This window comes from Penicillium mononematosum, assembly GCF_028829835.1.
Source record: "Penicillium mononematosum strain IBT 11891 chromosome Unknown utg000001l:1.0-4488741.0:1.0-4491989.0, whole genome shotgun sequence".
Classification (NCBI taxonomy): Eukaryota; Fungi; Ascomycota; class Eurotiomycetes; order Eurotiales; family Aspergillaceae; genus Penicillium; species Penicillium mononematosum.
Genome location: NW_026643271.1, coordinates 1,898,080 through 1,925,135, shown reverse-complemented (window position 1 = coordinate 1,925,135; position 27,056 = coordinate 1,898,080). Strand labels below are relative to the sequence as shown.

Below are 27,056 nucleotides of genomic sequence, written 5' to 3'. Positions count from 1 at the left end.
ATCGGCCAAGGCTCGTATTCTCTATCTTCTACGCTAGATAGAAGAGCGTATTGGGGTCACCATGCGAGGATGATCCTTTCGGGCCAGTCACACTCCCATTGAAAGAAAACCTACCCGGACGACAAAGTTTACAAAGTTACGGCATTATAATCCATCTTACCTAGAAATGGCCAATATCTTCTGAGTCATACTTACACCCAGTGGTAAACTAAGATAGCAACCAAAGATAAGCCGCTATATAGGCTTCAAGCCGTATATACGATATGCACACAATAAGATTTTTATGGATCCTCATCGGTGTAACTCGACGAACAAGGCCGGACTATAGAAGAAAAAGAATCCTACGCTAAATTCAATTCCAATCCTAGTATCGGTTCCATCTAGACAAACATGTGCGCTATCACTACAGAAATGAGAGAACCAGCTTTTGAAAACATTCTATTTGATCAAGCTAGCCATGCTAAATGTACCGAAAATAAAGTACTAAGTATATCAAGGTTCATGAATAGCACGCATAATGCGTGCCATTGCCTCCTCCAGCCAGGGAAGAGGATGTGCAAACACCAAGCGGAACCACCCCGGATTCTCCGATCCATAAGCAGTCCCATGGGCCACATAAACCTTTCCTTTCAGTAGTTTATCAAATACCATATCAGTGAACGCGAGACCTTGTCTAGTCTCTTCCGGATGAAGCTCAATATACTTCTTACCAAGGTTCACCCACAAAAAGAATCCAGCATTGCACCCATGCAAGTATTCGATGCCATGTTTGTCCAGGAGTTGGGCGAGGAATTCGTGCGATAGAGAGAGCTTTTCTTGATTTGTCTGAATATACTTATCCGTAAAAGCATCATTCTGAAGAATGGAGGCTGTGATGTGGTCCGACAGCCCAGAGACAAACGAGTACAGCGACAAGCACTTCTGTGCGATATGCAGCTCCGGGTTGGACTGCGAGATAACAGCACCCACTCGGAGGCCGTTGGCACCGAAATCCTTGCTCATCCCCCAGAGCACATGCACAAGAGCGGGATCTATCAAACCACACGTGTCTCTCGATAAAAGAGACTCAAAGGGTGTGAATGTGACATCGTTATCCACACGGTTCCTCCATACCGAAAGTGCGTAGATCTCGTCGCTAATCAGATGCATCTGGCGTGACTGGCAGAGTCTCATTAGACCGTCGACTGTTGTGCGAGGATAGCAACGACCCAAAGGATTGTGCGGGTTGCAGAGCATGATAGCCCGCACTCTTTTCCCTGTGCATTCTTCGAATTCCTTTGCCGCTTTCTCGTACTTGTCGACAGCCTCCAGGCTCAGAGGATCCACGTCTCCCATTTCCACGGGTACAACCACCGCCTCTGGACGTAGGGTGATATCCGCGATGAAAGTGCTGTAGTACGGCTTGCTCAGGAGGATTGCTTCTCCTGGGTTCAGAAATGTCCAGCTCAAGTGCTCAATCGCAGAGGAACATCCATTTGTCATTAGGATGTGACTTGGTTCCACTGGGCGAAAGGGACTGAAGTGTCTGTTCAGGAAGTGCGAGACTGACTTTCGAAGTGCCTTGGATCCCATGCTTCCATTGTTGTAGGTGAGAAGAGAGGCCGTAAAGCGAGAATTGTCGTGGATATACTCGAGAAGTGTGTCATGGAGTAATGTATTCTCTGCCATCCCGACAGAGAGGATACCATTCGGGTTGGCCTGAGGATGCCACATGTCGCTGATCACGTCCCATGTTATACGCTTGGTTCCCAGGTCAACGGCAGCTTGGCCGCGCTTGGAAAAAACCTCGTAGGGTCCAGACGAGGAATCTGTGATGGATCCCATGGTGTTTGAATGTTTGTAACGGCGGCTATAATTTTGCGAGCGACCAAATTGGTAGAGCCTTATCCCACGTTAAAGATAAACTGTGAACTGCAACCTTAGGTTATATAGTTATCACTCTCTTTTTATAAGCCCAGCGATTACTGAATACAAATTATTCCCGATATCGGATAAGCCGCACTTTGACCTCATTTCTCTGGTAAGAGTAGCGAAAGCCGAGGGTCCACGAAAATCGAAATCGAAATCCCCGGTTGTACATTTGTAGATATGATTTTCAGATAAACCCTTCCATATCGGGTAACGCGCGAAATGAGGGTCCCGGTGTTTGAACAAAAACTCCGATTGGTTGACCGGCGTCTTGGTTGCAAAGGTTGCTCGGGGAATTTGTGGGGGATTTGTGGGCTTTTTACCCAACAATTAGACTCGTACCCCACATGCATATCACTAGCATCTGTCCAGGGGATGCAGACACAAGTGGCTGCTTCGCTTATAGCACCTAACAAACTTAGGCATATCATAGTATAGACCGATTCGGAAGGAAAGAATAATGCAAACATTTATCTGAATGATGTTGCTTTCATGAGATAGGCAGAACAGATTGAAGGAATACAAGTCCTATATTACTACTTTCTTTTTCGCCTGTTCTAATAAAATTAATCGAGCGGCAAAGTAATATGTAGTTCTAATTTGGGGCTCACCGAAGCAAGGAAAACAAAGTATCAACAAGAAAGCATTCTATGGAGAAAGAAAATGTAGTTTCCTTTCTATGGACGAATGACGAATCAGAACATTTTTATATTTCTCATAAAAGCAAACAGATAACAAGGTAAGACCAAAGGAATATGCTTTAACAGTTATGTCAGTAAAGCCGTCTGCAATCCTGTTGGAAAACGCTTCGTTGTTGAAATCTAGAAACGTTAAGCATTGCAGCATTTTTCCCTGGAGGCTTCCCCATTTGGAGAACTTCCATTGAGTAGTGATGGCGACTGGGACGTATCCAAGCGGCAGAAGCACGATGACTTGATCGGGACATCGGCTACCGCAAGGGCTAGTTTAGCCGGCTGTTCAATTACAGACGCTTCATCCATCCTCCCCAGACGAACCAAGCACTCATAGTATCCCTGCAGCGACCAGACATTGTTCGGGTGACGGCACGGCCGGATGACAGAGGTATCCATACCCAGATCTGCGCGATATGTCTTTGCCGCTTCTTCCAAATTGCCCTGCTCCATCATCAGCGCGGCATACGCATGGCGAACAGGTTGCATCCATGACCAAGGTTCACTGTATGGCAAAGTGTCCTCGTGATGGATTGCACGGCGGAGAGCCTCGAAGGCCTTATCGTAATTAGCGCAACGGTATTCAATTTCTCCTTCCAACATTGACTCGGCGACTTTGAGCACGTCGACGATTTTACCGTTGTATGCGCGACGAGTCACGGGGACGCGTGCCCACGCTTGGTGGAAGAGCTCCTGTTCCTTTTTGGCTGATGCCACGTCCCCTGTGGCGGCGAATGCAATACCTCTGGCATAGTGGGTAGTGGCAGTGGTGCCTGCATATAATGATTGGTCATGGGGCAGCTCTTTGACCTTGAGCTCCTCCCACATACCGAAGCGTACCATCACATGTAGACGGATACCCATGAACTGCTCTAGCCAGTCAGCCATAGGCGGAGACTCAATTCGAAGGACTTCTTCAGGCACAGTGGCTTCCATGCGAGTGACTGCGTCGAGAGCAACCTTGGATTTACCGGCAAACATGGCCGCGTAGACCAAGGAGTGATAGTCGTGCATGCGATAGAAGGTATAGAAGTTCTTGGCGCCTGACTTCCGGAAGAATTTGTCATCCGCGAGCGTTGATTTGTGGTTCGAGGCGATGGAGCGCCGCCAATCGCCCATCAGAATATCCAAATGAGTGGGCATGTGGTGGATGTGACCAGCGTCGGGAACGAGGTCGCGGAGATGATCGGCAGCGTTGATACCCAACTCTGGAGTGGGCGACATTTCGATGAAGTGAATGTACAAGTGAAGTAACCCAGGGTTCAGGTATGCACCATCCTCTTCCTGTGAAAGTGCTTTTTCGAGCACCGCCTGTGCTTCCATGGTGGGTGCTTTAGGGTTCGGCTTGCCGGTAAACAGATCCCATAGAGCCCAGGGGGTCATATTCATCAAGGCATCGGCATAAAGGGTGGCAACATCCAAGTCAGCTCCGAATTCATCATACACCGGCTTCATAGCCATGGCGTAGCTCTTGTTCAGAGCGGGGTAATCTGTCGCAGGCTGGTCGGTCGGGAATCTGAATTGGATCGCGTCGATTAGAGCCTGTTCAAGCGGAGTTGCATTTGGTGCGCATTTCTTTGCCTGTCGTGTGGCATTGTATCCTCGTTGCACACAAGTGTGTAGATCTCCCTGGTCGAACTTCTCCCATGGCTTATTGTAGTTCGGGCCAACCGCATAAGCCAGGCCCCAGTAGGCCATGGCGCACGCGGGATCATGGGCAATAGCTTGTTGGAAGCAGTAGGCGCCTTCCACATGGTTGAAAGAATATACCCATATCAGGCCACGGTTGAACCAAATCTGGGCGTCGGCGCTGGTGGTGGTGATGAGATGGGCAAACGAGCCAAGGTTGTAGTATTCGTCACTAGCTGGGACGGGTACTAGCGTTCCTGAAGTCATGATGAATGCAGGAGTCAGGTACGATGCAGGGGATAAAAGCTAGGGTCAATGCTCAACATGGGAATATTAGATGAGATTATTCTGTGGGCTTTATATACGGAGTAGAGTACTAGATTGAGTGGCGCAATTGAAAAGCGGAAGTGGGGACGGGAGAAAAATGTGGCTACTCCGTCACTCCGACTTATCAAACACCGAAGACGCCGAAGATCCCTGCTATATCATATATCGGAATCATCTACACCTGGGCAGTTAAGCCTGGTTTCTACGACTGGATACTGGTTTCATTTAATCTACCATAATTATAACGAGTTCTTCTCCTACACAAATTTATATTGAAGCTTGTCAATTTCGGCCAATTGAAATACCTCGGTGATCGATCCCCCAGGTGGAGCTGCTGTAAGCTCGGTCCTCTTAGAGCATACGACTCCGGTCCTTCCTTCGGGGGATGAAAATATGTCAATAGATGCTTAGATAGTGGTATATATACAGCTTATATCACTAGATCCAGCTCCAATATACCAACGCCAGTTATATGCAAAAAGGTCACGTATATTGAGACTGCCACGGTGCAGATCAGTTAAAGAAAGCACGTATGCAAAGGATGTGCTCAGCGGTCTACTCGTGTTTCGTCCATATAGACACGAAAAATGAGTGCAGGGGTGTGTATAGGTAAGTTGCTGCCGCGTGAGCCTCGTGTAAGCGAGCGCTTGAATTTACCCCTTAAGAGAATCAGTCAACCGTCCAAGTGAAATACGATAAGTAGAACTCACACCGCGGACTCCCAAATCTTGGTGTGTTCATTGAAGATGTTGTCAGAATACAGACCGAGTATATGGATTACCGAGTCCAATACCATGGAATCATGTGATTTTAGACTATGCAAATTGCTTACTAATTGTGTCCGACCAGACTGTCAAAAACGGACCATTGTTGTTTTTAGTTAGTTAGAGAACTTTACTATCGTGAATTTACCAATACGTTCGCTATACACCTGATTTCCGTCAGTTATAAGCCCGGAATCGCTTCAATTTTAATCTCTTTTCCATCCTTTTATTAAATCTTATATATATTGAGCCTATATTTGCCTAGTTTTAGACCGGCCCCTAGCTATACGGAGATAATAACCCCTAAATTGAGATAACCCCTAAGAAGTATTAATAATAATATTAGAAATCCATTTGCGAACGTTAATCGAACCGTCACGATATCGGATTACACTCTCTCCGCGAATTCGTCCTCTCGCGTTACCTTAAAAGACATATCGAACTAGGAGCTATAGCTCTCGATAATCAAAACCATTATAGAGCAGTTCGACGTCTAGGATCTATATAATCCGGAATTAGATATAGAACCCGTACTTCCGAAAGAACCGATCGAACCGAGTTAAGAGGATCTAAAGAGAGATTATCTAATAGACTAGTTTTATCTATATAGTGTACTAAATATGTAATATAAGAGAAAGCTTAGTATATATAAAAAGAAGCTCTAGGGTAGGAAGATAGTTATAAATACAATCCGCTAGAGTATCTATAAAAAATACTAGGTTTTTATAGACTAGGAGACACTATAGGGACTGCTTAGGAATCTACGATAGCGGGTCTTACCGGAGTGTAACCCTATATATAGAGTAAGCCTTCGTACGGTATAGAGGAATCTAGATAGAGGTCTAGATAAAATAATAGATATTGATTAGTAGCTACTAAATTAGTAAACCTTATAAAAACGCTATATAAAAGTAGGGATTATAGAGGCTAGGGAGGCTTTAATCCAATTTCTAGAAGCTATATTAGTGATTTTACCGGAATTCTATATAGCCTAGATCGTTATAGCTAAGATAGCCTCTACTAGTAAAAGAAGCGAGGAAGAAAGATAGGCTAATTTCGTAAACCTACTTATCTAGTATAAAGCCTATTAGCTTATAGCCTATAGAAAATAGGTAGTATAAAGAGGCCTATTAAAAGCTATATTTTTAATATAGTAGGGCCACTAGGAAGCTTAGCCTAGAGATTTAATAATAAGTAGCTTAGCTAGTAGATCTACTAGTAAACTAGCTAGGAAGAAACCATCTGATTTTCCTATTAAAAAGCGGTTCTATCTATATAGTAAGATAAGATATATATTATAGAGATACTAGGCTATATTCCTAGAGGATAAACCGGCTAGTATACTAGATATACACCTAGATAAAAAGAAGGTATAGGATAGAGCTATAAAGGTAGACCCTAAATAGAGAGCCTTTATTAAAAAGAAGCGAGTAGAAGAGAAAAACATATAGGCGAACCTAGTTTTCTAGCCTAGAGTACTAGGCTTCTTTATAGCTAAAAACTAGCTAGTAAACGATATATTTAAGATCTAGAAACCTATAAAGATCGATTAGAAATATTCTAAGATCGATCACGAATATTCTATAATCGATCACGAATATTCTACGATTGATCACGATCATTCTACAATCAATCATAAACATTCTATAACTATTTACAATCATTCTATATTCCACTAAATTAGTTATAATCCTCTCTATAATAGATAGCTTATCGATACTAGTATATAAGTCTATATTTATAATAACCGGAGGTTATTTATCGAATTTTAGAAGACGATAAGCTCGATTCGGGTAGGAGATACGAAGACGATAGTAGAAGGAATCGGAACTATCTTAATCTATAGTATTAGCCCTAGGAACGAAGTACCGCTACAAATAGATTTGTTTAATATCAAATACTCGCTAGGTTTCTATACGAATATCATCGCCTATAGTTAGATATTTAAGATAATAGGAGCGTTCTTAAACTTTAAGAAGAACTAGATTAAATAAGACGAAATCCTACTATATACTATATACTAGGATTAAAAGCTTCCCTAGTTAGTGTAGCCGAACTAGCCGTTAGTAAATATAGCTATAAAGAAGTTAGCTAGAGAACCTATATCTAAAGCCTCTATTAAAACCTAATATCGTCGCTTAGGCTATATTAGTAAAGAGAGGATTAAAAAACTTACTAAGATAATAGAAGGTATAAAGATAACTAGTTATAACCCTAAGAAGTAAGAGGCTTCGGAGAAATAGGTATACGAAGCTTACTAGTTAGCAAATATACCTAGATAGATCTTATAGAGGAAGATAGGCTAAGCCTATAGGGTACTCGGTAGAGTGTACTTTAACCTTATATAAAATCAGCCTATATATAATAGATATATCTAGTTAACGTATTTCTATCTTAATAGGATTAGATACTACTTTATATTCACTTATATAAAGAAGAAGGACTACTAATAGGCTGTTAGGAAGTTTATCGCTTTAATCCGAAACTAGCTAAATATTAGAATTAAGGTCTTCTACTATAATAATAAGCGTAGTACTAGTAATAAGGTTAAAAATATAATTAAAGCCGAAGGCTACGTTATAGAGTACTTACCTCCTAAGATATTAGAGATAAACGGACTAGTAGAGAGATCCGGAGGTATAATTATCTAAATAGTAAGGGTATTGATTAATAAAAACCCGGATCTACCGAAGATACTCTAGCTAGAAGTAGTATATATATTAGTATATATACTAAACTATATACTAATAAAGCTAGTAGATAGAAGATAGATTATACCTTAGATAGAATTGATAAAACTAGCTACACTAGATAGGATAAAGGACTAGCGAATTAACCTTTTAAACCTTAGGGTATATAGCTACTTAGCGTATTCGAGAATCCTAGATTCAAAGCGTATATAGTTAGATAAGATATCACCGAGAGTAGAGATCGGATTCCTAGTAAGGTATATCTCTAAAAACCTATATAGGATCTAGTTTCTATATAAAGAGGGATAGTATAGAAGGGTAGACGTTATTAGAGATACTATTTTCGATAAGATACGGCGGTATATAATAGCGAAGAAGCTAGAATTAGAAGATATAGTTAGTACGCTAATAAATGCGCTAGAAGAGAGAGAGAACTAGCCTACGCTCCTAATATGGGATAAAGCTTAGTCTGAACTGAGTACCTAGATATAGATGCTATCATCTATAGCCTATATCGCCCTATATAATAACGTTTAGTATATATAGTAAGGGCAGGATCCGTATATAGATATAGATTTATAAGATATAGAGATATAAGATGTAGAGATATAAGATATAGAGATATAAGATATAGAGATATAAGATATAGAGATATAGGATATAGATCTAATAGATAGAGAGATATAGGATAGAGAGATATAAAGTGAGAGAATTGGAAGATAGTAGACCCTAATTGCTATATAAAAACCATCTAATAATATACTAATTACCCCGGCGTCGATTAGATTAATATAGTAAACAGTAAATAGAGGCTATATGCTTGGGTCCTTTCTAGCAAATCTCTCCTTACCTCTATCACCTACTTTGCTAGTATCCTATACTATGTAAAATCAGCCTTTTTTATTAGAACGGACCCCGTTTTTATTATCTTCCGCACTAGATACCCTAGAATCAGCCTTATAAACCCTAAGATCTCTATATATAGACGCTGTAGATATAGATCCTAAATATACCGGTGATAATAAAGTAAGAGATACCGGAATATATAGTGAGAGTAAAGTGAGAGATATTGGAACGTATAGTAAGCCTAAAGTGAGAGATAATATACTACTAGAGCTAGTCCTAACCTCCGCTATATAGATAACCATACTATCTATTAAGACTAGGGGGGGGTAGAATACGAAGATAAGATCTTAGAGAGCGAGATATAGCTATAGTAAGAGCTATTATAAACCCCGGTTTTATATATAGGAAGAGATAGATTAGATAGTATTAATACTATAAATATTATCTTAGGATCTAGATCTCGGAAACCTAGATAGGACCCCGACTATATAATATATCTCGCTATAGAAGAAGACAAACTACTAGCGCTAGTTTATATATTTAGAGCCTATATAAACTAGAGATTCGAAATAGATTAAAAGCCTAGGAAGCCTTATAGAGATTAGCTTCCCCTAGAGCCGTAGAACTAGAATAAAGTCAAATCCTATCTTTACGCTAAAGACTTTATAGTAGTAGCGGAATTCGAGATCGATACGCTATATAGAAAGGAGACCTTCTCCTAGGTTCCGATCCCGAATATATAAACTATATAAATCCTACTATTAAAATAGGTGTTTATATATAAATTTAATGCCGATAGTATGCTTAATAAATTTAAAGCTAGAATCTGCGTATAGGGAGATCTTTAATAGATAATACTAGAAGAAAAGAGAGCTGCTACACTTATAGTGAAGATAGCGAGAGCGGTTTTTATATTAGTTACTATATTTAATCTAGATATAAAGTAGCGAGATATTATGAATATATTTCTAAACTCTATCTTATAAGATAAGATTTATACTCGCTATCCCCCTAGTTTTGAAGTATTAGGCCGATACTAGATACTATACCATGCGCTATATAGACTACGGATGTCTCTACGTTTATAGTAGTAAAAAGCTACTAGGGTACTAGTGAAACTAGGCCTTACCCCTATACCGAAGGATCTATATATTTTTATTATAAACGGGATTATCGTTTTCTTCTATATTAATAATATTATTATTATAAACTACCTAGATTATATAAAATAGGCTACTGATCTAGATAATTAGATAAAAAAGCACTAGGAGCTTTATAAATTTAACGCTAGTTGGTTTCTAAATATATATATTATAAGAGATCGGACTAAAAAGAAGCTCTAGCTATACTAAGATAGCTATATTAAGAGTATAGCGGCGAGATATAGTCTAATCACTAACCGGAGGGTTAATACGCCCCTAAGTATAGAGCTATTACTCCCCTTTAATAGTGTTATGATAGCGAGCTAGATCTATGGTTTTTAGGCTAAAGTTGGATTAGCTTAGTATACCACCACGATCTCTAGACTAGACGCTATAAAAGTAACTAGTAAACTAGCTAAATTCCTTCTAAACCCCGGACCGAAGTATCTAGATACTATTAATAGAGTTATCTAATATCTCTACTAAACCCGCTACTATATAATTGAGTACGGAGTTTAGATAAAAGATAAGAATTCTAGCCTATAGCTTATAGCAAAATCTATTAAATTTATAAGCGATATATCTTTTAGAGATAATAGAGATCGGAAGAGCTTAGAGGGCTATATATATAAGCTCTATAGTGGTCCTATAGACTAGAAAGCTTTAAAATAGAAGACTATCACTATATCTACCACCGAAGCAGAGCTTTTAGCTCTATCCGAAGTAGGTAAAACTATCTAATAGTAGCGCCGAGTCCTCGAGTCCCTAGGATTTAAACCCTCTTATAAGCTGTCAATTATATACGACAATCAGTAGACTGTTAATCTACTAATAAAGGAAGGCGCCACTATATATATAAAGCTTCGATATATTAACATTAATAGGCTTTGGATAAAATAGGAAGTGAATGCTAGCCGCACTAACGTGTATTAGATTCCTATAGTAGAGATACCGGTAGATGGCCTTATAAAGATACTGCCGAGGTAGAAGTAGCAGGCTTTTAGACATCTACTTAGGATGAGAGAAATTAGACATCTGATTATACCCTAGGAAGGTGGAATTAATAGCTCTTAAAGCATTTGTGAATAGCTTTAAAAGCTGGGGGGTGTGTCAGAATACAGACCGAGTACATGGATTACCGAGTCTAATACCATGGAATCATGTGATTTTAGACTATGCAAATTGCTTACTAATTGTGTCCGACCAGACTGTCAAAAACGGACCATTGTTGTTTTTAGTTAGTTAGAGAACTTTACCATCGTGAATTTACCAATACGTTCGCCATACACCTGATTTCCGTCAGATGTGACTACAACCAATTAGCCAACCAGCCTAACTTCCATAATGTGGAACAAGCCAGATCTTACCCATAAAAGCTTGTTCTAGTGAGTGCCTTAGGGCCATACTCTTCTTCGAGAAGATATGTATAAGCGTATGGGATTTTGACCGGAACACCCTCGAAGAGACTGTCACGCAGCGGAAAGATGTCACTCTCCTATATCACCCGTTAGCGAGCACAGACAGACAGCGCCGACAGACAACCCACACACAACCCACCTCATAATGATGCTTATCCTTGCACATCAGCGTTTCCGGATGCCCATTCTGTCGCTTAGCCTCATCCTTGCCGACAGCAGTGATATCAATGAAAAGACCGGATGAAGTATCAATCCAGCGGGCATCAATCTTATTCAAAGTGTCTCTCTCCGATTTGACGACGTAATTGGGATTGACCTCGAGCATGTAAGTACGGCCGCCGTCGACGTTAGGGACGTCAAAATGATGCTCGGTCATGTTATAGTACTCGGCCAAGAAATGAATTGTCGCCTCCGAGATCTGCACGTCTAGATCGTCGTCCCACGGAAAGATCTATACGACTGGTTAGCTGCTTTCTTTCACCCTAGAATCATGGACATCCATGGTCCCACCTTCTGGTTCCACCACCAGGCCAAGAGAGTCCCATGCATGATCCACGTTTCTGCGCCGATGGTGTTCATTGTTATGAAATATGTCCGGACTAGATCTGAAAGATATGGAATGACTTTTATATCTGGGAGACTAGTGTTGGCGTATCTGAGACGTGTTAGGACATCGGGGTTGGAAATGAAGAATGAGCGAGCGTACCGGCTATCATAATGATGATTGAATCTGAGTATTGCGAGTTAGCTTTTATCACCCGGTACTATCCACAAGAAGGGAGATGTTCGACATACTTGGCTTCATCTGTGGGGTTAACCCGAGTTAGTTGTTAAGATCCAATAAGAGGCTTATGGTTTATGGCCTTATAAGCCAGGCTGTGGGTTGTAAATCAACACCAACGGAAGGATTGCACTTACGAAAGTATTTCTGTGTCGGTATCTCACCTTTGCCCTTATATTCTCTTGTTACATTCTTTCGCACGCTCATGAAGGTCGGTTCTGTTTCTCCGCAGACTCCGGAAATGGTAGTCGTCAAAAGGAGTCCATAGAGCCAAAAGATTCCTTTGACCGAAGAGCGCATTCTGTCATGGATATTCATAGACTCTGACACTTCATGCTCCCGGTATCAAAATGTACAACAAGCCTTGGAATGTGCAGTCACTGATTCAAGCCGTGCTGTAGTCCCTTCCAGCATAGTCGACCACCGAGGATCACGCGGGAGACAGTAATATACACTGTATAATTTGGCAATGCATGGAGAGGGGGATTATCAAAGAGAAAATATGGTATAATGTAAAACGATTGAAGGACTGGGGAAGGGATCAAAAACGAACGTTGTGAGAAAATATTTGAGTAGCTAGTTATCCCATTAGGTCTCTTCCGATCTCCATCGCTTCCTCCAGAGTCCCATATCCAAAGAGCTGACGACTCCCGTAGAAGAAAAACCCAAGTAGTGTACCCTGGATCGAATCAGCAGTCTGCAATCTTCCGCCACAGACCTGCCCCACATGGCGATGAGCTTGTCTTGAGAGTCGCGTGGACAATCGTGGCACAGTTCTGCGTGTAAACCACAAATTCCAAACTGATACGCCCATGAATGATGAGGACGCGCATGTCGCTAACGCTATATCCGTTAGCGTCCTCCCGCCCGGGGCAGTTTGCCTGGTATCAATATAAAGTGGCGCACAGAAAATGATCGGGACATACGCGTCCTCTCCTATAGCATCATTCAGTCTGACCGTTGCCCAGCCCGCACACTTATGTTGGTTAAGTTGATGGATACAAGGTTGACAATGGATCGCTCTCGACTGAGGAATCACATTCGCCAGCTACTTCAGTGGAGTTTCAGCTAAAGGTACATCCATCACCATCAAGGACACCGGCTCTGTATCCAAATCTTCGGGTAATTTCATCCGAATGGAGCCCCACCAGTCCCCAGCAATATCTCCTAGCAATATCTCCGATGTTGCTGTTATGCGTTGCAGCAAAAGACCCATTATTTGCATATCAAAGGTTAGATAGCAGATCCTCCCCGGAGTCGATCAATAGTAGCTAATCGCGTCTCATTTCGGAATGTAATCTACACGCCTTGAAGCTGGCCAATCAGGCAAGATTGTGCAAGAAGTAAGCCTTTAAGCCTTTGTGCTATGCGCTTCTTGAGGAAATCCCGGACCCGAGCCTCCACTCCGATCGACGGATCTTCCTGCTTACGACCATAGCAGGGAGCTATTAAAAGCCGATTTTGCCTAGGTTGGGAAATTTCTCTTTCGATTTCTTCAAGTTGTAGCCTTGACTAGATGTCGACTATGAGTGGACCGGATTTCTTTTCCTACCGTAGCCGCTGTGCGACCGGGAAGACTTGAACCGGTCCATTCGACGACGTCGGAAGGATAACATGTCAGCCGTTAGTAGGGCGGGAGTTCAATAACTCAGAGTGATAGGAGGATTTGCCTAGGGCATACTCCATACTAATTAGGTGGAATGGTCCCTCCAATTATCACTTGGATTAGCCGCGAAAGGGGAGTATTCTGTGAGTCGTGGCAGTATGCTATTTTCCGGATTATGAGGACATAAGAAAACGCATGTTCACATTCATGCCCTCTATGAGAATGTTATATTCATCGGTAATTGCAGTGGTTAGAAGCGAGCTAGCCACAAAAGCAAGGCCTAAAGGTGTTCGGATGTGCCCGTCTATTCCATAACCGGACCTCGCCGCTGTACCTGAGACGCTAAAATGCTTGTCAAGAGACAGGAGTGGAAATGAGAGATCAGATCAGTTCGGAATTTATTAATAACAAGTACCTAGAAGGACCGTGTCAATCCCCTCAATGGAGTAGCGTTGGTATTTATTTGTATTTTGTATGCAATCGACAGACCTTGGAACTCGCATACAGCTTCGAATCTACATTGACAACATAACCCTCCAAATTCGCACATGTCAAACAGCACCTCTTTCGAATATTCTAAGGGCCCACTTGTCCGGCATACCGAGAAAATCAGATCTGAACGGAGACTACCTAGGTTGGGTCCCCTATCACATGCTTATACGAGTTGTCTTCTTATCCACTTAAATGTGCTCATTGTGGAGTGGACAACAACTGAGACATGCATGCAGATATGCAGATATGGTTCAATGGCTATTTTATACTCTCGTAAAGACGACCTCTATCCCGATGAGACTATAATGCGGTGTTTTTGGTAGAGTCATACGGTGTTACTTCAACGATGTAGTCGGGGAATTTCGCCGATATCCTCCAATTTTAGAACACTCGTATAACTACGGAGTATGTTTTCCACGGTTTGTAGTGGAAAGCCTTAGTCAAACTATATTTATATTTAAATTCCCAAGTGTCAATTGAGATTTATTTCCCTCATCTCCACAAATAGGAAGTTATAGCGAGAACAAAAGGGCATGAACCGATTGGGGCAGGTCCTAACCGCCGGGCACTTTCGATAGGCCAATAATGGACTGCCGATGGCAATGGCTTTTCGGTGGAGATGGAGTGGAATAATGATTCGCTATGTTTAGCTTTAGGCTTTCAATTCTTATGTATTCGCTCAATTTAGTACTCAAGCTGGTGCCTATTTCCCTGAACCAGCCACCGTAAAAGCAAGGTACTACTAGTAGATCACATCTGTACGGTGTACCTGTATGTACTATGTACCGGACTTTATATTTTCCTGAGTGCCGCTTTATTAGGGCGCCCAGGTATGTCTAGATATTCAATGTCGAGGAATAAGCATCATTGGCAAAAAGAAAAGCCTATATGTAAAGAATGCATGTAGAAACATTACATTCATTTCTTTTAGTACGCTCAACTTTTTTGATGAGATCGGTCTATGTTGTATACTGGAGTACACTGGAGTAAGCCTTCCAAGGTTGGACCCTGGTCTTGGCGGTTACTTGGGTGATTATTCCATGTTAGCTTCGCTTTCCAACTATGTTGTAGTTAGCGTTACTTAGATGGCTTCGTTGGCCTCAGCTTCCTTGTCCATTTGGAATCCAAATTAGTTTCGGGCCGTTAACATTCGGGTATGAATATTCAACAGCGAAGTATTTACGCTGCGCGATTCAATTACCAAGATAGGAAAGAATTGCGCGCTTAGTGCCTCACAGATCAGGCCACAATATGTCAAAATCGGTGATTGAGTTGCTCGGCTTTCTTCGGTGACCCAAAAGCGGCAAGGAGTAAGCACTAAAACAGAAGGGAACAGCATGTCGGCCCGAAATTTGATGTATAAAATGTAAGATTACTGGAATAATATACATTGTATGTATTTTATCCCAAGCTGAACTGGGTTAAAGCTGACACTTAGCGTGGAGAAACAGGGTTTATTACCTCTTCTCTCCACTTCTCCAGGGCTTCTAGCCTTGAGCATCGTTTTGCTTTAAGCTTCGATTAATTTTCCTAGCTTTCACATGATAAATTCTTGAATTTCTGGTTCGCATCCTTGTGGGGGCATCGAAATCCATCGGATACTTTTTGTCAATTCGACTCTCATGTCAATTCCCCCCCATTGCACGATTTTCACTCGACACAATGACTCGATATACACAGTAACCATCGTTACTTGGACGTAACATTGAGGCTCCTGATTTATGGGAAACGATCAACTCTCATTCCCTGACAGTTTCTGGCGTGTGTGTATGTGAATATGCCCGAGACCTCCACACCTAAAGGCGAATCAAGCACTCCACAAGGATCAACCCAGCAGTTAAATAGATCCTGCGAGTCTTGCCGAAGTCTCAAGGTCCGCTGTCTCCCCAGCCCATCCACACCTAACCAATGCCAGCGATGTGCGAAAGGCAAGCGATCCTGCGTCTTCGTGGCGCCGCAGAGACGGCGGCCCCGGAAACGGACTGACTCGCGTGTCGCCCAGCTGGAAAAGGAGATGCGCATGATGCGTTCGCTGTTGAAGAATCGCATCCCTGAAGAGGAGCCAGATTCCAGTGATGACAGCGACGTGGACGAGGCCCAGGATCATGATTCGGCCGATGCGGACTTTAAGAGCAGTCTCGCCTTGCGGGATCACTCGACCCACTCGTCCGAGGATGTCCGTTATATGGACTATTCCCCTGAATTGTTGGATACCCCGCACGCCGGCGTGCATGATAGTGGTGGCTTTTCGGCGCCGACTTTCGCGAGTATGTCGGTTCGCAGTGAGCCGGAGCAGGAGAGGCTTCCTCCAGCGGACGACGTGATCGAACGGGGGATTCTCTCTCTCGAAGACGCGGAGCAATTGGTGGCGTATTTCATTCGCGAACTCGCTTTCTTCTTTCCATTGGTCGTCTTGCCTTCGAATACCACGGCAGCTCAACTGCGACAGACAAAGCCAATCCTCTTCCTCTCCGTGATTGCCGCGACATCCATATCCGTCGATGCAGGCCTGGCAGCCGTGCTGAACCGCGAGATGGTCCGCCTCTATTCAGAGCGGTTCTTCGTCGAAGGCGAAAAGTCATTAGAGTTAGTACAAGCACTGCTGCTGATGATCATATATTATCTCCCGCCCGCCTCGCCATTGAAGCTGCAGGTTTATCAGTACACGCACATCGCTTCGACGATGGCGCTGGAAATTGGGTTAGCTAATAAACGTCGTGTCTCGAAAAAGTCCGACCGCAAGAGCAGCAAGCATGACGAGGTGCTGGCTGAGCAGGCGAGAGCAGTCCTCGGCTGCTACCATCTCGGTTCGAGTGTTGCGATGAAAACCCGTCGCCCAAATCTGCTCCAGTTCAACGACTGGATGACAGAGTCTCTGAAACACCTGGAAAACTCGCCACATCGAACGGATCAACATGTCGCGATATGGTTCCAGCTGCAACGAATAACCGATGAAGCAACGTCTTCATTCGGCTTAGATGACACCAGTACCAGATCGACCCTAACCGAATCCCGCGTCCAGGCCGTGCTACGCTGGTTCGACAAGCGGCTCGAAACGTGGAAGAAGAACGTCCCATCAGAAATGCTCACCGGTAAGAAACACCAGTCCTCTCACTTGTATCATGCGTCCAATACTAACCGACTCCATCACCAGTCCCCATGATCCTCGAATACCGCTCCACGGCACTGGTGATGTACGAACTGGGCGTAGGAGAAGGCTATCGCGACCCAGACGCAATAAAGCGACGATATTACACACTGCCGACCCTCGACGGAGAAGGCAATAGCGGCAGCGAAGCACCAGACGCCCCACTCAGCGCAATCCGCATCGACATCAAGGTGAAATGGATGAACGCCGCACATGAGCTGCTGGACGCGGTGCTGACCTGCAGCACGGACACGATGCGTAAACTCCCGAACCTCATGTACACCCGGTTCGCGATGGCCGTGACATCTCTGCTGAAAATCCACTTCTCCGTGCGAACCGGTGCTCTCGGGGAAGTCGTCACGCCGCAGGCCGTGAACGTGGCTTTCTACCTCGACGCCCTGGCAAACAAGCTAAACGAGGCCAGTGGCGGGGGCAAGTACCCCATCCCCAGTCGGTGGTATCATGTCGTGGGCGTTAAGGGTCGGGATTGGTATGATCGGTTGGAGAGGCGGCAGAGTGGAGCGATGGAAGCTGGTTCCAGGGTTGTATCGGGGAGTCCGTCGAGTGGCACTGCAGGATCGATCTCGGGTTCGGTATCACAACCTAGCCAAGGCCAAAGCCAAAACCAGAACCAGAACCAAGGCCAAGATACACACTTGGACCATGTCCCGTCAACTATGAACTCCTTCCCCGTCGTCCCTATGCCCCCAATGCAGCCGGCGATGGACAGCATGCGTGACGGGTACGTACCGATGGGTGGTCCGGGTATGTGGGCCATGGACGGCGGACATAACCCACAATTCTATCCCATGAGTGCGGCGGGGTATCAGCCCTCAGTATCGCATGCGCAGGCGACGTTGCCGCCTCAGTTTTCGTATGAGCCGCAGAGGGTGCCGGTTAGTGCTGCTGGGCAGCATATGGCTAGGGCGGGCATGGAGTTGGATGGGTGGCTTCCTGATGGGAGTATTTTTGGGGTGCAGCCTTTGCCTGAGTTTTGAGATGGACATTGGGATCCTGAGATGAATGAACCCTGCGATGGGTGTGCATGTGGGTAAGTCTATATATGGTCATAGATCAGAGATGAACTGCATCGTATCAGCTTGTTGATATTTTATACCGATATCCCGTGGTCATATCAGCAGGGGTCAAGTTATACTTACCAAGTATATGAGAACAAGGTCCAAAAGAGAGGATCCAAGAGGGTAGAGCAGCTCAATGACCCAATGGTAGATGGAGTATAGAACTCGAGAGGTAGTGGGCATACCCACCAGTGCCCTACAAAACGACCGTCAAGTCACCAGGACGAAAAGAAAAGAGAAGAGAGGAAACCCCCAACCAAGAGAGAAATATTCCAATCCCCAACGGAGATTAAATCCCATCTAACCCGAAACTAATATGTTCGCAAACCACCGTCGGAGGCTCGGGAGAATCGGAACTTCCGAGATGGAACCGTCGGGGGTCATTGATGTATTGAACATGGGTCTGATGTGGGTTTAATCGGGGCTTGGATATTTCTTTCGGCGCTATAAGGTACATAAGTATGTTGTTATGTTGCATTGACATATGTGCTTCATGGGATTGGCTCGTGTCTCTTGTCTCCTTGTATTCCGGACTGATTCCGAGCCGAACCTGAACCCGAGTTCGATGCAGAAGATGATAGGTCCTGGGCTTCTTAGATTAGCTTGATTAGCTTGCGAATGCATGTTGCTATTGGATTTCGATTTCATATATTTTCTTCCCGCTATTTGTGGGGTTTCTTTGGAATGTGCTGTGTATCACTCATGGAGCGGGATGTAAGAAGGATCCGAGTCAACAGACGGGAGTCACATGTAATAACGCATAGGAGAATCATTAACATAGTTTATGCAAATAATCTCAATCATAACAGGTTCGTCAATTCATTGCATGGGTAGAACATGGATATCAAGAAAAGCCAACCGAAACCAGGACCAACCACTTGGTCTATTCAACTCCTCGGGAAAACCAATAAGCGCAGTACGCCAACAAAGGAAACTGTCAAAGTAAGAAATGTAAATCACAGAATTGAAAATGCCTCCAACGCGTCCATAAACCCAGCAATAGCCCCGATCCCTACCAACCCCCTTGTAGCATTACGAGTCAACGCCTTATGTCGATCCTTGGCATCTTCACGCGAGGATCGGCGTGGGTGCGAAGACGGGGACCGTTGACCTGAGCGAGGCGGTGAGGCTCGGAAGCTAGACTCGGGGGATGAGGAGGAAAGCGGGTATGCAGATGAATGGTGGCGGGGTTGGAGTTTGTTGTTAGGGATATTGTTGTATGCTTGGTTTCGGGCCCTGGGAGGCTCGAAGTGGACTTGGTTTGGCGATGAACCTCTGGGGGAGGGGTTGGTATTGGGATTGGTGATGGCTGGGTTGCTGGGTTGGTTCATGTTCATTGGGACGGATCGAGGCGCCGTGACGTAGTCTTGGTTTGGGTAGTATTTGTACGGCTGCTGGGCAGGACTTGGCTGTGTGTGTGAAGGCGGTGGTGGAGGACGGGGTAGAGCATAGTTTGGTGGTGGGAAGCTGCCGCTTGGGTATGTGGGGGGGTCTGATATCGGGATTGCTGTGACTCGGAGGATATCCGGATGAGAGGCTGTTAGAATGGAACCGGCGGCCTTGCATGGGGTTGGTGCTGTGCGAGGGCCGAAGAGTGTCGGATCTTTGCTCGCCCTCATCACTTGAGTCGATGATTCTCGAGTCGCTGCAAGGTTTATCTCGATGCTTAAGGTGTTCGTCCGGCTCTGGTTCGCTTTCCACGTGGGCCTGGTAGCTGGAGTACTTTCGACGTAGCTCTGCTGCATGCTGTCGAGCCTCTTGTGAGTGGGGTTCCCTCCAGTCCATTGTTGATCCCTCGAGATAGTAGCCTCGGATATCGTGGCTATCAAAGTCTAGCTCTTCGGTATCATCTTCTTCGGTGTCTGAAGAGACATAGACTCGAGGCTGTACTCGCTTGTTGGATGTGCTAAAGCCCCTGCCGGCGTGGTGTAGCTTCGAAGGTTCGATCAAAGGCACCCAGAGTGGAAGCAGCCAGTTCAATGTACTCTCTGATAGTTGCACCATATCCTTTGGAGATCTTTCCATGTCACTTAGTCCAACGTCGCTGTCTCCGAGCGTAATGATGGGGAGTCTTGTTGGATCCGAGCGTCTGGTCAATGGCTTCGATGTCGATGCCGTATTGGACGAGTAATTGGAACTTATCCTCTGGTTTATCGGGTCACTGGCAGCATCCAAAGTCTCCTGTTCCACAAGATCCCACAAACGATCTAGCCGCTTGACAGACCAATATCGGACGATGATCATGTTCTGAGACTCCGCTTTCTCCTGAGCAATGGCATCGTCCGCGATGGAGGTAAGTGAATCAGTATCAGTCCCCTCGTCGACGTTGGATTTGATAATGTTCCCGAGCTGTAAAATTTGCAGCATCACAATCAGGCTGAGCTTGAGGGATTCCAACTGGGCTAGCAAGTATGTGACATGCTGCTTCCGGAAACACCATTTGAGTCTCTCCTGCAGTGGGATCCTCATAAGATCACTGTCTCTATCGGTTGCCTTCAGTTTGTCCAGCATGTGTTCGATTTCGATGAATATCATCTGGCCTTGTCCGGCGATCTCCCAGGCTTTCTCTGTGGCCTCTGGAGACTGGTCAACATCGGTGCCCTCAATATTCTGCCCAACGTTTTTGAGCGCCAGAGCAAAAAGCGAGATTCCCTTAGCGATGCTATGGATTTCCAGTCTGGACTGAGCGAGTTGACAAGCGGCAGCATTGAGGAGTAACGAGAGCCGAAACCCCGCGCCAGCGATCTTAACAACGGAAGCCTGTGAGCCTTTAGAGAGAAGGCGCTCATTAGTAGAATATCTCAACTTCTCAAAGGGAAAGTCGTACCTTGTGTCATGATGAAGCAGTATCTCTGATCATATCAAAAAGACAAAGTGGATTTCCCCAGGATCATAATCTCCAAGCTACTCTCTGCCAAGAACTAGAGCCGCAAGCCTGCTGCATATCAAGTGACTCACGTCTGACATACGGAGTATGGTATCTGAACTTCCGGGGGTTCTCTGTTTGTACCCCCGCGATTCATGGCGTCATAGTCCATGTTTTCTCACCTTCTCGTTGGTTTACTCGGACGGGCGCAGTTGATCTTCAACTTGAAATGACCTAGCGCGTGTTCTTCCTTGTTACGTGAAGTTTCGGGCAAAAGTACCCGGCACTGCCTCAAACATTGATCAACACGACGTTCCGCTCGGCTCTTCGCCTTGGATTTATTTATCAAGACTGTCTCGCCCCTATCAAAAGGGCACACTCTCTACCGGAGGTCCTCGGACGCCGGTGAAAGTCCATACCCTTGCTCTTTACCCGGGGTTTCCCCCAGGGCGAAGCATAGTGGTAATGACCTCGTATTATAAGAACTGGGTTCTGAAATGAAGAGCTAATTCAAGACCTCCGCTATCTCCGATTCAGGGGTTTTTCCATGCTTTGGATAACAACATACAATGAGGTATATAGTCACACCCATTATTGTATGGAGTACTCCGTAGACATGCAGCTATTCCGAGGTGGATCTTATAAGCATTGACCTGTTTAAATGTGAAACCTTTCAAGAGTATACATAGCCAGATAAAGAGAGAAACAAAAATACTCACAAAATATCTCAAATATCCCAAATATCCAAAAGAATGTATACTATTATTCAAATATCTAAGTATCTACTGTTTTCATTCAGACTTGTTTATTTGGCAACTGACCCGATGGGCGCATTTCCGCTTTCGGTTCCTCAACAGCTCCTTTTGCTAGTTGCCTAACCTCCTCCAATACGTCTAAATTTCTCTCTACAATAACTCTCTAAACTCTTTAATTACAAAGTTGACTCAAATCCTTTGTTGTGGCCGCTGTGCTGGCTAATTGATCTCTCCTCTCTCCGCCGCATTCTCCGCCCCTCCTCCTTTTTCGCCGCGTGGCACACCGTCATCTGCGGAGATTGACCCGATGGCCATCTAGTGTCCCACCATCGAACGTGGGAAACTTAGGATAGGGCGAACACACCCAGATAAGAGCTCAAAAGCTCATCGCAACAATTGTGAGGCCGGATGGGTGAGCTCCCGAAAGTATCGCGAAGGAACGAGAGGACGCAAGGGACAACTGGGATCCGATACACTACCTTAAGGCCCTTAAGAGCCTCAAGTCCATGAAATCATGACCGCAGCCTCGGGTGTCACCGTAGACACCTCCGATTCTCCTATACCCTCCCCGCCGAACGCCACCAATTCGTCCCACCACGAGCCCCAATCGACAAAGGGCAACTCCCCCACAATCCAGAACGAAAAAGAGACTGAGGGCTCAGCGCCCCAACCGGTAGCACCCGAAGCTACTGCAGGGTCTGCCAAACAAGATCTCCCTGCATCAGATGAATTAGATGATTTTGGCCTTCCCATTCGAGCACACCAACCCGACCCCACACCCAGCGATTCCCCCGAAGGAGAGAATGCTAGCCAAGACATCCAGAATGCGGCAGTGAGCTCGACGGGCTATGATGATGATGTGAAGAAGGCGAAGGAGCCAGAGTTGTCACAGGACAAGCTGGAATCGGGGGCCCCTGAGCCAGCCAATCCGAATAATACAGAAGAGCGAGGCAAAAACGCAGAGCATCAGGACAATTCTGCTGCACCTCCAGAGTACTCGCAGGCCTCTAGTGCTCTTGCTCAGCCTCGCAGCTCAACTTCAAAGCAGAGAACCGCCCAGGTGTCAGAATGGTCGCACCAGCGCCTCGCCCAACCTGATGCACATCATCCCGAGAGTGAGGAGTCAGATGCAGAGCCCGACGAATGGAAATCGATGCCTGCACTTGGTGAATTCGACTACTATGACGACTATGGAAGACTCATTGCTCGTGGCGCCAAGGAAGAAGACGACGAGGCCGTGTACCAAGGATTAGGAGGAGCAGGGAGGGGTTATACTCGCGTGCAGCTCGACGAAGATGCCCAGTCTGCCACAAGTCTAGATGAAGATACAAGCTATCTGTTCCGAGAGACAGGCGGCAATTCTGCTGGCCTAGTTGGCGAAGAGCTGCGAGATTCTATCAGCCAGCTCCAGGCCACTAAAGACCTTCTCAACGAGACTCAAAAGATCGCGTATGTGGGGGTTGTCAGGTTGGCAATCCATAATATGAACCACGATCTAGCGTCGATCGCCACAACCAAATCCACGCGCAAAACCATGCAGAAAGCCTCGGATGCTATGCGAAAGTGGGGCCAGGCGATCATGGGGCGAATCTATGCTCATATGGATATCAATTCTGCTGAGCAGATTATGATTGAGCAGCTCGCGGAACATGGAGTGCAACCAGAAGATCTGGTGCGACCACTCATGCAGAATGCGCGAGTCAAAAATCCTATGGCGGAGAGTGAACCGAAGACTTCTACTTCCAGTCAGAAATTAGACTCTCCATCCAGGTTCTCCGCGGAAACGGATTCATCTGAATTAGACCCCCCCACCGCCATACGAGGCCCATGAGACCGAGGAGCCCCCGGAGGTCAAGATGCCTTCTGAGATGCCGACCTCTGATCGCATAGATATCGATCTCCGCTGGACTGTCCTATGCGACCTGTTTCTTGTGCTCATCGCAAATTCAGCGTACGACGCTCGGTCGCGAACTCTTTTGGAGAGGGTCGGCGCAGCTTTGGATGTAACGTGGCTACAGATCTCACGGTTCGAAAAGCGAGTCACAGACTCACTCGAAATGCAAGAACAGGCCGAGAAAGAGAATTGGGATGAGTCAGACCACATGGAAAAGCGCCGCAAGATGGCCTTGAAGCGGAAATATATGATTATGGGCTTAGCGACGGTCGGCGGCGGACTGGTCATCGGCCTTTCTGCTGGCCTGTTAGCACCTGTCATCGGGGCTGGTATTGCGGCTGGTTTTACTACGGTGGGTATCTCTGGGACTAGTGCATTCCTGGGAGGAGCCGGCGGCACGGCTTTGATCGCTTCTAGTGCTACTCTAGGTGGAAGCACCATTGGAATGAGAGCTTCGCACCGACGTACGGGTGCAGTTCAAACGTTTGAGTATCGACCCCTTCATAATAACAAGAAGGTCAACTTGATCGTGACGGTTTCTGGCTGGATGACTGGCAAGGTTGACGATGTCCGTCTACCTTTCAGTACTGTTGATCCGATTATGGGCGATATCTATTCCGTGCTATGGGAGCCTGAGATGCTTCGAAGCATGGGTGACACTATCAATATTCTGGCAACGGAGGTAAGCGCTTTAAAGCTGTGTGGAATTGTTAATAGACTAACTGGTTCTTTAGGCATTAACACAGGGTCTGCAACAAGTACTAGGTAACACCGTTCTGATGGCACTGATGGCATCCTTGCAACTACCACTTGTCCTCACTAAACTCGCATACTTAATTGACAATCCCTGGATTGTTTCGTTGGCACGCGCCAACTCAGCCGGCCTCGTTATGGCCGATTCCTTGCGAGAACGAAATCTTGGCAACCGGCCTATCACATTGCTTGGTTTCTCCCTCGGCGCGCGTGTGATCTTTTCTTGTTTGAAAGAGCTGGCCGAAAAGGGCGCCCACGGGTTAATTCAGAATGTATACTTATTTGGCTCTCCCGTCGTGGCGAACAAAGACGAATACCTGAAGGCTCGCAGTGTTGTGTCTGGGCGGTTCGTGAACGGTTATGCCACAAATGATTGGATCCTGGGCTATCTCTTCCGGGCAACAAGTGGCGGCATCATGAGAGTCGCCGGCCTCGCAGCTGTGGAAGGTATACCGGGCATTGAGAACTTTGATATCACCTCGCTTGTGAATGGTCATATGGATTACCGTACGGCTATGCCTCGAATTCTGAGGGAAGTTGGTTGGGAGGTTCTCGAGGATGAGTTTGCCGAAATCGAGGATCCAGACCCAGATAACCACGCCGAGCGACAGCGCGAGTTGATTCGGGAGATTGATGAAGCTCGCCGGGAAGCGGAGGCGAAGCCAGAGAAGAAGCGCTTTGGTCTGTTCAAGCGAGGCAAGATGGCCGAAAAGAAGAAATGGGAAACTTATGATGTCGATAAAAACACCGCTCCTCGCAATTCAAGCGAGCCCGAGAGCAGCCCTGGCACTGTCCTCTTCGACATCGAGGCCATTCGAGCCGAGTTGCACTCCGAGGCGATCGAGGTCAAGGAATTGGAGTCGACTATGCCTCTGATGAAGCTAGACCTGAACGGTCCGTCAGAACCACCACCCGCCCAGCCCTCTCCCCCTACCTCCAAGAGGTCCAAGACGCCCGAACTTCCAGCTGTTTCTCGGACTTCTTCGCTGCCCCGCAAGCATCGGGGCAGTATTCTCCTCACGGGCCCAATGAATTCTCTTCTGTGCCAAAGCACGAAGACTTGGAAATGACGTTTGACACATCATTCCATGAACCCCCACGATCCAAGAACGATGACCTTTACTCTCGTCCAGAGTTGAGAACTGCCTCTACAATGCCGACACTTGGTACCAGCACCCTCGGAGCCATGGCCATGGAGCCCAATGCCTGGGCAGACCATGATGAGGGACATCGGGATGGCGAGATATCGATGACGTTCGAATAGGGTCGGCTCCGGGGATTTTCTCATTTTGCTTTTCTCGCCTCTCTTTATACTTTTCTTACCTTGATTCGGTTCCTAAGACTTAATGAGGCGCATGGCTTGCACATGCGGTTTGGCTTGATTATGATCCGATGTATATATGCCCATCCACCTATGTATAGAGGCAATCCTAGCTTTTACAACTATCATGATATGATCTCAAGTTACGTGCAAGCGCATTGGCCCAGCTAGGTTCTTTGTCTGCTTTCTCGTGTCCTCAAAGCTAAATTACGCAGCAAATCCAACAAAGAGACGGTAGTATTCCAAAAGATGTACAGCCATAAGCTAAAGTTCTATCCCATAGATAGCTAATCGAGTCTTACCTAGATATTCCTAAGATATTGTGAGAAACCGCAGTATCAAATCGGACTGCAGTCGCGTGTTACGCGTTTCCCCTCAATTTGGTGCCAGGTCCGGTTGGCGACAGCGGCAAATTGGACAAAAATTGAACGGCATTTGATTGGTTCACTAATTGACTAGTAATTCACCGCCCTGCTCGCCGCCTTCCCCCTCTTTTTTTTTATTTAATATAAATTTTGGGTTTTTGCAACTGCCATTTTGAGTTTGTTTCGTATCTCTCTAGGTATCCTTTTTAAATAGGCGTTTTGGGTCTCTCCTTAACATTGTAGCTTGAAGGATGTTGGAAATAGATAATTCTCAAACCGTAGAATAACAGTGAAAAGCATTGGTTGTTCCCACAAACCACTTTTCAATATATGACCTTGCAATAGTTGGTGTATTAGGATAGTAAGATACATATGTACCTAAGTAGATCTAGAGATGTTGTTATATCTTCAAATGCACACTCAATGATTTTCTGCCGTATAAAAACCCAACCTTGGCGACGGTTCAACCAATCACATTCTCGTTGTTCGATATGCCGCTGTAGTCCGCCGTAGCCAGGTGTCCGCATTGTCTCAGCTTCTCGAAACCGAGTATTCTTTGTTTCGAAGACCAAAAACCCAG

The 27,056-nt window shown here is 45.5% G+C and overlaps 6 protein-coding genes across 6 annotated transcripts; 2 read left to right on the top strand and 4 right to left on the bottom strand.

Annotated features, from left to right (window-relative positions):
• Positions 1 to 492: 492 nt before the first annotated feature.
• N7519_000686 (putative aminotransferase, classes I and II family) lies at positions 493 to 1,824 on the bottom strand (the record flags this gene model as incomplete). The annotated part of the gene is made up of 1 exon (XM_057287464.1): positions 493 to 1,824. One exon carries the CDS (start codon positions 1,822 to 1,824, stop codon positions 493 to 495), a length of 1,332 nt encoding a protein of 443 aa, XP_057153547.1.
• A 914-nt stretch (positions 1,825 to 2,738) lies between these two features.
• N7519_000685 (uncharacterized protein) lies at positions 2,739 to 4,496 on the bottom strand (the record flags this gene model as incomplete). The annotated part of the gene is made up of 1 exon (XM_057287463.1): positions 2,739 to 4,496. The coding sequence occupies one exon, from the start codon at positions 4,494 to 4,496 to the stop codon at positions 2,739 to 2,741; it is 1,758 nt and encodes a 585-aa protein (XP_057153546.1).
• A 6,871-nt stretch (positions 4,497 to 11,367) lies between these two features.
• Positions 11,368 to 12,497, bottom strand: N7519_000684 (uncharacterized protein; the record flags this gene model as incomplete). Its single annotated transcript, XM_057287462.1, has 4 exons — positions 11,368 to 11,493; positions 11,556 to 11,867; positions 11,927 to 12,146; positions 12,331 to 12,497. Coding segments are annotated over 4 exons (825 nt in total), but the record flags the coding sequence as incomplete, so codon positions are not given.
• Positions 12,498 to 16,072: 3,575 nt separating this feature from the next.
• N7519_000683 (uncharacterized protein) lies at positions 16,073 to 18,441 on the top strand (the record flags this gene model as incomplete). Its single annotated transcript, XM_057287461.1, has 2 exons — positions 16,073 to 17,387; positions 17,450 to 18,441. 2 exons carry the CDS (start codon positions 16,073 to 16,075, stop codon positions 18,439 to 18,441), a joined length of 2,307 nt encoding a protein of 768 aa, XP_057153544.1.
• A 1,037-nt stretch (positions 18,442 to 19,478) lies between these two features.
• N7519_000682 (uncharacterized protein) lies at positions 19,479 to 21,359 on the bottom strand (the record flags this gene model as incomplete). The annotated part of the gene is made up of 3 exons (XM_057287460.1): positions 19,479 to 19,995; positions 20,075 to 21,290; positions 21,350 to 21,359. 3 exons carry the CDS (start codon positions 21,357 to 21,359, stop codon positions 19,479 to 19,481), a joined length of 1,743 nt encoding a protein of 580 aa, XP_057153543.1.
• Positions 21,360 to 22,657: 1,298 nt separating this feature from the next.
• On the top strand, positions 22,658 to 26,054 carry N7519_000681 (TMCO4 family protein; the record flags this gene model as incomplete). The annotated part of the gene is made up of 4 exons (XM_057287459.1): positions 22,658 to 23,815; positions 23,946 to 24,719; positions 24,772 to 25,649; positions 25,694 to 26,054. 4 exons carry the CDS (start codon positions 22,658 to 22,660, stop codon positions 26,052 to 26,054), a joined length of 3,171 nt encoding a protein of 1,056 aa, XP_057153542.1.
• Between the last annotated feature and the right edge of the window lie 1,002 nt (positions 26,055 to 27,056).